Here is a 10,651-nt window from a genome sequence, read left to right as displayed (position 1 = left end):
ACAGTGGTCTACTACAATATAATTATACAATATGACGTTAGTGTCTAGAACATCTCAACCTAGATGATGTCATTGTTATCATGTCAGTGATCAACTGACCTGTGATCAGAGAAAGTCAGCAGTGTTTATGATAATGACTTTAGTTTCCCAGTAATGCAATTCTTCCTGGTATTTCCTCATGGGTTGATGATTGGCTCAAAATGATTGTATCTCTCTCTCTCTCTCTCTTTCTCTCTCTCTCTCTCTCTCTCTCTCTCTCTCTCTCTCTCTCTCTCTCTCTCTCTCCTCTCTCTCTCTCTCTCTCTATCCCTCTCCCTCTCTCTCTCTCTCTTGCTATCTCCTCTCCCTCCCTCTCTTTCTCTCTCTCTCTCTCTCTCTCTCTCTCTCTCTCTCTCTCTCTCTCTCTCTCTCTCTCTCTCTCTCTCTCTCTCTCTCTCTCTCTCTCTCTCTCTCCTCTTGCTCTCTCCTCTCTCTCTTGCCCTTCCCTCTCTCGCCCTGTGTGTGGTGGTTTATGAGCAGCACGGTGCAGGTGCTCCTTCACAGGTAGTGTGGTCTGGTCAGTAGTGTGGTCTGGTCAGTAGTGTGGTCTGGTCAGTAGTGTGGTCTGGTCAGTAGTGTGGTCTGGTCAGTAGTGTGGTCTGGTCAGTAGTGTGGTCTGGTCAGTAGTGTGGTCTGGTCAGTAGTGTGGTCTGGTCAGTAGTGTGGTCAGGTCAGTAGTGTGGTCTGGTCAGTAGTGTGGTCTGGTCAGTAGTGTGGTCTGGTCAGTCGGAGCTCCAACATGACGCTGGATTACTCCACTCCTTCCATGTGGGTTCGGAACAACGGCTCCACCGGCCACGCTGTGGCCAACGCCGCCGACATCTCCGTCATAGTCATCTACTTTCTGGTGGTGCTGGCAGTGGGTGTGTGGGTGAGTTACTGTCTGTCTGGGGGGCAGTGGGTGTGTGGGTGAGTTACTGTCTGTCTGTCTGGGGGGCAGTGGGTGTGTGGGTGAGTTACTGTCTGTCTGTCTGGGGGGCAGTGGGTGTGTGGGTGAGTTACTGTCTGTCTGGGGGGCAGTGGGTGTGTGGGTGAGTTACTGTCTGTCTGGGAGGCAGTGGGTGTGTGGGTGAGTTACTGTCTGTCTGGGGGGCAGTGGGTGTGTGGGTGAGTTACTGTCTGTCTGTCTGGGGGGCAGTGGGTGTGTGGGTGAGTTACTGTCTGTCTGTCTGGGGGGCAGTGGGTGTGTGGGTGAGTTACTGTCTGTCTGTCTGGGGGGCAGTGGGTGTGTGGGTGAGTTACTGTCTGTCTGGGGGGCAGTGGGTGTGTGGGTGAGTTACTGTCTGTCTGGGGGGCAGTGGGTGTGTGGGTGAGTTACTGTCTGTCTGTCTGGGGGGCAGTGGGTGTGTGGGTGAGTTACTGTCTGTCTGTCTGGGGGGCAGTGGGTGTGTGGGTGAGTTACTGTCTGTCTGTCTGGGGGGCAGTGGGTGTGTGGGTGAGTTACTGTCTGTCTGTCTGGGGGGCAGTGGGTGTGTGGGTGAGTTACTGTCTGTCTGTCTGGGGGGCAGTGGGTGTGTGGGTGAGTTACTGTCTGTCTGTCTGGGGGGCAGTGGGTGTGCGGGTGAGTTACTGTCTGTCTGTCTGGGGGGCAGTGGGTGTGTGGGTGAGTTACTGTCTGTCTGTCTGGGGGGCAGTGGGTGTGTGGGTGAGTTACTGTCTGTCTGGGGGGCAGTGGGTGTGTGGGTGAGTTACTGTCTGTCTGTCTGGGGGGCAGTGGGTGTGTGGGTGAGTTACTGTCTGTCTGTCTGGGGGGCAGTGGGTGTGTGGGTGAGTTACTGTCTGTCTGTCTGGGGGGCAGTGGGTGTGTGGGTGAGTTACTGTCTGTCTGTCTGGGGGGCAGTGGGTGTGTGGGTGAGTTACTGTCTGTCTGTCTGGGGGGCAGTGGGTGTGTGGGTGAGTTACTGTCTGTCTGTCTGGGGGGCAGTGGGTGTGTGGGTGAGTTACTGTCTGTCTGTCTGGGGGGCAGTGGGTGTGTGGGTGAGTTACTGTCTGTCTGTCTGGGGGGCAGTGGGTGTGTGGGTGAGTTACTGTCTGTCTGTCTGGGGGGCAGTGGGTGTGTGGGTGAGTTACTGTCTGTCTGGGGGGCAGAGGGTGTGCGGGTGAGTTACTGTCTGTCTGGGGGGCAGTGGGTGTGTGGGTGAGTTACTGTCTGTCTGTCTGGGGGGCAGTGGGTGTGTGGGTGAGTTACTGTCTGTCTGTCTGGGGGGCAGTGGGTGTGTGGGTGAGTTACTGTCTGTCTGTCTGGGGGGCAGTGGGTGTGTGGGTGAGTTACTGTCTGTCTGGGGGGCAGTGGGTGTGCGGGTGAGTTACTGTCTGTCTGTCTGGGGGGCAGAGGGTGTGTGGGTGAGTTACTGTCTGTCTGTCTGGGGGGCAGTGGGTGTGTGGGTGAGTTACTGTCTGTCTGGGGGGCAGTGGGTGTGTGGGTGAGTTACTGTCTGTCTGGGGGGCAGTGGGTGTGTGGGTGAGTTACTGTCTGTCTGGGGGGCAGAGGGTGTGCGGGTGAGTTACTGTCTGTCTGGGGGGCAGAGGGTGTGTGGGTGAGTTACTGTCTGTCTGGGGGGCAGTGGGTGTGTGGGTGAGTTACTGTCTGTCTGGGGGGCAGTGGGTGTGTGGGTGAGTTACTGTCTGTCTGGGGGGCAGAGGGTGTGCGGGTGAGTTACTGTCTGTCTGGGGGGCAGTGGGTGTGCGGGTGAGTTACTGTCTGTCTGTCTGGGGGGCAGTGGGTGTGTGGGTGAGTTACTGTCTGTCTGTCTGGGGGGCAGTGGGTGTGTGGGTGAGTTACTGTCTGTCTGTCTGGGGGGCAGTGGGTGTGCGGGTGAGTTACTGTCTGTCTGTCTGGGGGGCAGTGGGTGTGTGGGTGAGTTACTGTCTGTCTGGGGGGCAGTGGGTGTGTGGGTGAGTTACTGTCTGTCTGGGGGGCAGTGGGTGTGCGGGTGAGTTACTGTCTGTCTGGGGGGCAGTGGGTGTGTGGGTGAGTTACTGTCTGTCTGGGGGGCAGTGGGTGTGTGGGTGAGTTACTGTCTGTCTGTCTGGGGGGCAGTGGGTGTGTGGGTGAGTTACTGTCTGTCTGGGGGGCAGTGGGTGTGTGGGTGAGTTACTGTCTGTCTGGGGGGCAGTGGGTGTGTGGGTGAGTTACTGTCTGTCTGGGAGGCAGAGGAAACACATTTAAACACCAGGGTTAGTGGTTAGAATCCATGCAGGGTTAATAGTTAGAATCCATGCAGGGTTAATAGTTAGAATCCATGCAGGGTTAGTAGTTAGAATCCATGCAGGGTTAGTAGTTAGAATCCATGCAGGGTTAGTAGTTAGAATCCATGCAGGGTTAGTAGTTAGAATCCATGCAGGGTTAGTAGTTAGAATCCATGCAGGGTTAGTAGTTAGAATCCAGGCTTGGGTTAGTAGTTAGAATCCATGCAGGGTTAGTAGTTAGAATCCATGCAGGGTTAGTAGTTAGAATCCATGCAGGGTTAATAGTTAGAATCCATGCAGGGTTAGTAGTTAGAATCCATGCAGGGTTAGTAGTTAGAATCCAGGCTTGGGTTAGTAGATGTAAATGAAGGCAGGGACTTTCTCCACGTGTGGAAATTAGTGCAGAGTTTATTCAGGCTGTAACCTGAAGGTGAAGATATATTCTACAGTAAAGGTTAATACTGAACAATAAACTGGACTGGTCGGATAACACAGAGGCCCTCTACAGGAAAGGACAGAGCAGGCTGTTCTTCCTGAGGAGACTCAGGTCCTTCAATGTTTGCAACAGACTGCTGCAGTCATTCTACCAGTCTGTAGTGGCCAGCGTCCTCTTCTATACTGTGGCATGCTGGGGAGGCTACATCAACTCAAGGGACACCAACAAACTCAACAAGCTGGTGAGGAAGGCTAGCTCCGTGGTGGGAGTCGAGCTACCTAGACTTGAGGTGATGGCAGAGAGGGGGATGATAAGGAAGCTGGCTGCCATCATGGAGAACCCCTACCACCCCCTCTACGACGAGCTAGTCAAGATGAGAAGCTCGTTCAGCCACAGACTCATTCCCGCCCGACACTCAACTAACCGCCTCGGACAGTCCTTCATACCAGCGGCCATCAGGCTCCACAACAGTGGGCAGCGACTAGCAGCCTCCAGGCTCCACAACAGGGGCAGCGACTGCTACCAGACATTAGCTGGGACTTATAGGAACCCAAGGAGGACAACTTACACTACCTTAGGCATACTGCACCTTATGTGGATACTGTGATACTGTGAATAATGTATATTTCAGTGGATACTGTGATACTGTGAATAATGTATACTCAGTAGATAGTAAATTATAACACTACCTTATGCATACTGCACCTTATGTGACACTGTGAATACTGTGAATATTTTTTCAGCTAGTTAGATAGTAAATTATATTGACCTATTTGTTTACACTGCCTGTGTTGTTTTTACTACCTGTACCCCCCCCTTCCCCCATGCTGCTATGATGCCTGAATTTCCCCAAGGGGATCAATAAAGGAATATCTTATCTTATCTTACAAGCTGATGGGGAATCCTCCTAAATAGATCATTATGGAGGCTGACCACTCTTTGGTTGAGGGTAGGAATCTAAGGAAGCAGTGTCATGTTGCAGCGTGGAGACATACAGAGTAAAGAACCTTGAATCTCTAACCACGTATTAATACAGGAAGTAGACACAGCTGAGTTGGTGCATTGTACAGATAGGGGAGAGTGATGTAGACAGATAGGGGAGAGTGATAGAGTGATGTAGACAGATAGGGGAGAGTGATGTAGACAGATAGGGGAGAGTGATAGAGTGATGTAGACAGATAGGGGAGAGTGATAGAGTGATGTAGACAGATAGGGGAGAGTGATGTAGACAGATAGGGGAGAGTGATGTAGACGGATAGGGGAGAGATAGATTCCATCACTCTCAACACAGGGGCCCCCCAGGGCTGTGTTCTGAGCCCCCTCCTCTACTCGCTGTACACACACGACTGTGTGTCACAGCGGAACAGCAACACAATCATCAAGTTTCATCAACTGGCGACACAGTAGTGGTGGGCCTGATCTCTGCAAACGATGAGAGGGCCTACCTGGGAGAGGTAGAAAACCTGGCGCTGTGGTGCCGGGAGAACTCTCATGCTTAACCGAAAGGTCTTCACCCCAACTCAAACAGTCTCACTCAGACGCAACCTGCCCTCCCTATCCCCCTCCACCCTCTCCTCTGACATACTATCCGCTCTACCTTTGAGTGACACCTTCTCTGCTCTCTCCACAGAGATGGCAACCTCCACCCTCCTTTCAGCCCTGGCAACCTCCTTCGACAAGCTCTGTCCCCTCGTTGAGAAACCTGCCCGCCGTTCCCCACCCAGTCCATGGCTGACAGATCCAGTGAGAGAACAAAGACAGGTCCTGAGAGCAGCTGAAAGGAAGTATAGAAAGTCACGCCTCACTGCTGACATCGACACATATCACAACCTCTTGTTAACATTCTCCAAAACCATCACTAATGCCAAAGCTTCTTTCTTCCACCATAGGATCGAGGCCTCTGCCAAGAATCTTCGCAAACTGCATGCTACCATGTCCTCCCTCCTCACTCCCCCCCCACCCCCCCCTCCCTCATCTTTCTCTGCCGAAGACTTTGCGATCTTCTTTGAGGAAAAAGTGGAGAACATCCGCAGCTCCTTCTCCCAACCCCCACCCATTCCAAATGCTGAATCGAGAACCTCATCCTTCACTCTGTCATCTTTCTCTCCCATTACAGAAGCAGAGACCCTGACACTGGTAACGTCAAACCGTCCGACTACTTGCCAGCTGGACCAGCTACCCTCCCCACTCCTCCAGACCATAGCACCAGACATCCTCCCATTCCTAACTGCAACCATCAACTCCTCACTCAACTCGGGGGTGGTCCCCACCTCCCTAAAACAAGCCAGAGTCACGCCGCTCATAAAAAAACCAACCCTGAACCCTACTGTCATAGGCAACTACCGTCCTGTCTCTCTTCTCTCCTTCCTTTCTAAAACACTTGAACGTGCTGTATCCAACCAACTTACTACTTATCTCTTACAGAATGACCTCCTAGACCCTAATCAGTCAGGCTTCAGGACTGGTCACTCCACAGAGACAGCCCTCATTGCGGTCACAGAGGCACTTCACTTAGCAAAAGCGAAAGGCCTCTCCTCTGTCCTGATTCTCCTAGATCTATCTGCAGCCTTCGACACAGTCAACCACCAGATCCTCCTTGCGGCCCTCGCAGGAATGGGAGTGGCTGGCTCTGCGCTGACATGGCTGTCATCATACCTCAATGACCGCTCCTACCAAGTGTCATGGAGAGGGACCCTGTCGGCCACCCGCCCCCTGCGGACGGGTGTCCCCCAGGGCTCGGTTTTAGGACCCCTTCTCTTCTCCCTCTACACTAAATCACTGGGTAACATTATCACGTCTCATGGCTTCTCCTACCATTGTTATGCCGACGATACTCAACTCTTCCTCTCCTTCCCTCCCTCAGATATCCACGTCTCTGTGCGGATCTCGGCCTGTCTGTCCGACATCTCAGCCTGGATGACGTCCAACCACCTCAAACTGAACCTAAGCAAAACAGAATTGCTCCACCTGCCGGCCAAATCCTCCCCCCTAACCGACCTTTCAATCACAGTCGAGAATGCAGCTGTGACTGCGTCCCCGACCGCCAAGAACCTTGGTGTTGTCCTCGACGACCAGTTGAACTTCTCTGCTCACATCGCAGCGACGACCAGAACCTGCCGATTCCTCCTGAGCAACGTCAGAAGGATACGCCCCTTCCTGACAAAAGAAGCCACCCAACTCCTCGTCCAATCAACAGTCATCTCCCGCCTCGACTACTGCAATGCACTGCTCGCTGGCCTCCCGGCCACTGCCACTAAGCCTCTTCAACTCATTCAGAACGCAGCGGCCCGCCTGATCTCAAACCTACCGAAGTCGGCCCATGTCACCCCACTTCTTAGGGACCTGCACTGGCTCCCCATTGCTGCACGAATCCGCTTCAAGGCCCTCGACCTAGCATACCGTGCGGCAAAGGGAACCGTTCCCGCCTACCTCCGGTCAATGGTCTCTAACTACACACCCTCAAGACCCCTACGCTCTGCATCTTCTGGCCGCCTCAGACCTACTCCTATCCAAGCTCCGGGAGGGTCATCAAAGAGAAGTCGCCTATTCTCAGTCCTTGCCCCACAATGGTGGAATGAACTACCCACCCCAGTTAGGACAGCCGAATCATGTCCAATCTTTCGCCGTCGACTAAAGACGCACTTCTTCAACCATTATCTGAATTAAAAAAAAAAAAAAAAAAAAAAAAAAAAAAAAAAAATCTAACCCTAACTAACCGTACTGTCATGCACTTGTCCTAATAAACTAACCTACACTGTAGCACTCAACACTTTGATGAACATTGTTGCTCAGCTGATAGAGTTGTGCCCTTCCTGATGGCTTGTCGTACAGAACTTGTAAGTCGCTTTGGATAAAAGCGTCAGCTAAATGACTAAATGTAAATGTAAATGTAAACTGCCTCTCCCTGAACGTCAGCAAAACAAAAGAGATGATTGTGGACTTTAGGAGGTCGGGGGTCAGGGACTACAGCCCCCTCAGCATCGACGGGGCACCGGTTGAGAGAGTGAACAGTTTTAAGTACCCCTGAGTTCACATATCCGAGGACTTGACATGGACCACACACATTGACAGTGTTATCAAGAAGGCACGACAACGCCTCTACTTCCTTAGGCGCCTAAGGAAGTTCAAAGTGAGTCAGAAGATCCTTAAATCAAATAAAAATAAAATCAAATGTATTTGTAAGGCCCGACAACACACGTTAATGTCCCCATGGGCCGGACACGTCTTCTTTAAACAAGTCAAGAAGAAACATAACAATAAGTCAAGAACAAAACAAGAACACCATAAGGTCCAACAAATTTAAAATAAATGCAAATAAATGAAAGAATGCAAACACTCCCAGACATACCCCACGCGAAGGTAAGGAAAAACTCACTAAAACCTAACAATAGGAAAAAATGCACCACAGGCAGTGTGGAGGAGAGAAACCTTAGAAGGGCCGTTCAAGGGGGGATCTCCCTTCTTAGATGTCGGTGATAGTAGTGTTGCAGACTAACAGTTGGTAAGCATGCACTCATGTGTGTAGTGAAACACAGATGAGTGCATGCAATAGCAACTGAACATTTTGAAAAATTAAAGATAGAGCTGATAGCGATAGCAACTGAACATTTTGAAAGATTAAAGATAGAGCTGATAGCGGATCTATTTGAGGCACAGGGGCGGCGCAAAGAGGGTCGCATCCTCCCCGTCTTAGTCACGGGACGTTCAACACTCCGGTCGTTGCTCAGGGACAGCCAGAGACAGGGAGATAGGGGGCGGCACAGAGAGTGTCGCAACTTCCCTGACATCATCGCGGGACGTCCAGTACTCCGGTCATCACTACGAGACAGCCGGAGACAGGGAGACAGGAGGGCACGCAGAGAGGGTCGCATCCTCCCGGTCTTCATCACGGGACGTCCGACACTCCGGTCAACACTCCGCAATGAAACCACGTTGACAGACCACAAACCATGTTGACGGACCACGGACAGAAGACGGTAAGGAGCTGATCCATGGCCTCGGTGGTGCACGTAGAGAAGTCACTGCAATCTTGGCCAAGACCCCGAGACATCCATCACCTTGGTCAGCACTACGAGACAAGCACTCAGAACTTAAGAACTTAAGAACTTCCACTCATGCACAATAGAGAGCATCCTGACTGGTAACATCACCTCCTGATTTGGGAATAACACCGCATAAGACCGCAGCAGACGACAGAGAGTGGCCAGATCAGTCGAACGCACAATTGGAGGGGGGCTTCGCACTCTCCAGGACATTTATAACAAGCGTTGCAGGGCCAAGGCTAAGAGAATAACCAAAGACTCTAGTCACCCAAACAACTGCCTCTTTGAACTGCTGCGGTCAGGCAAGCGCTACTGGAGTCTCATGGCCAGTACAGAGAGACTCAGAAGGAGCTTCTATCCCCAGGCAAGCGCTACTGGAGTATCATGGTCGGTACAGAGAGACTCAGAAGGAGCTTCTATCCCCAGGCCATCAGGATGCTCAATGACTCTATGTAACAACCCATCCATCTACACTCATTGCACACACATCCACATGTACACACTCACTTTTAAACAAACACTCACCTTAACACTCACTTTAGACACTTTAACACTACATTATATTTATTAAAGAGATTTGCACTACATTCATACCTCATTTGCATTTGCACCTTACCTTAAAGTTTTGTACCTCATTGTCTGCATTTGTACCTCACTGTTTACTCATTTCTACTCACTGTACTTAGATTGTACTTAGGCTGTACTTTAGATTGTATATTGTATTGTATATTGTATATTCCTCTTCTATTCATATTTCCAATATTTTATTGTGACAACTAATAAACAAACTTGAACTTGATAGAGTGATGTAGACAGATAGGGTAGAGTGATGTAGATAGATATACAGTATGCTCTAATGATTCCGTCATATGCTCTCTTATTCATATGCTCTTATTCATTTGCTCCAATGTTTCATGTGTGTGTGCGTGTGTGCGTGTGCGTGTGCGTGTGCGCGTGTGCGTGTGCGTGTGTGTGTGTGCGTGTGTGTGTGTGTGTGTGTGTGCGTGTGTGTGTGTGTGCGTGTGCATGCTACAGGCTATGATGAGCACCAACAGATCCACGGTGGGTGGTTTCTTCCTGGCTGGGCGGAGCATGGTGTGGTGGCCTGTGAGTACACAACTGTCAAAAACAAATGATATACTAGTGGGGGGAGGGGGGGGGTGTATTTCTACCGCTTAGTAGACGTCGCAGTAGCTGTGATTCAGATTATAATGATACTTTGCACCTGTTCTAATCTGTTGGAACGTGCCGTTGGAAACGTCCTATAGTCTCATAATTTATTTTATTATGCAGAGTTAATTGGAACTGTCAATCATTCATCTCCTGGCAGATATCAGGCCAATACCCTGACGCTGTCACTTCTATTCTATTCTACTATTTTATTGCACTGTACTATTTTACTCTGTCTATTCTATTTGACTCTTTTCTTTTATTATTGTCTATTTTTAAAACCGCAATAGAATCAAACCATAAACAAGGTGGCCTGTTGGGATGTTAGATCCTAATGTGAAAAACTGTGATTTTATATGTCTGCACTTTATGTGCTTATTTTATGCCTGTCTTTTTTCTGTTGTGAAGCACTTTGAGCTGCAATTTCTTTATGAAATGTGCTATACAAATAAAGTGTATTACCGGCAGTGTTGGGCAAGTTACTTTAAAAAAGTAACTAGTTACAGTTACTAGTTACTTCTTCCAAAAAGTTACTAAAATACTTACTCAGTTACAAATTATAAAAGTAACTAGTTACTTTCAAGTAATATTTTGCTCAAATGTGACCCGACCTCCACCCCTCTTTAACGGAACATAAAATACATGTGCATGTTCAATTATTTTTGATAAATCTGAATATTATAATGAAATGGGCACTTAATACAATACATTATTAACATAAACAATGTACACAAATCTAAACTATTTTAATGTTGCTGTGGGACAAAGTGAGACT

At 49.9% G+C, this 10,651-nt stretch overlaps 1 protein-coding gene across 1 annotated transcript in view; it reads left to right on the top strand.

The window, feature by feature from the left end:
* Positions 1 to 844: 844 nt before the first annotated feature.
* slc5a1 (solute carrier family 5 member 1) overlaps positions 845 to 10,651 on the top strand; it is a gene marked incomplete at its 3' end in the record, with an annotated part of 128,675 nt that continues 118,868 nt past the window's right edge. The window contains 2 exon segments of the mRNA XM_084319595.1: positions 845 to 910; positions 9,742 to 9,813. Coding sequence (XP_084175721.1) covers positions 9,745 to 9,813 — 69 coding nt within the window. The 5' untranslated portion in view covers positions 845 to 910; positions 9,742 to 9,744.

Source organism: Notolepis coatsorum, assembly GCF_963971535.1.
Source record: "Notolepis coatsorum genome assembly, chromosome: 8".
NCBI classification, from domain to species: Eukaryota; Metazoa; Chordata; class Actinopteri; order Aulopiformes; family Paralepididae; genus Notolepis; species Notolepis coatsorum.
Note: the sequence above shows the minus strand (reverse complement) of the source record. Positions and strands in the feature narration are given on the sequence as shown.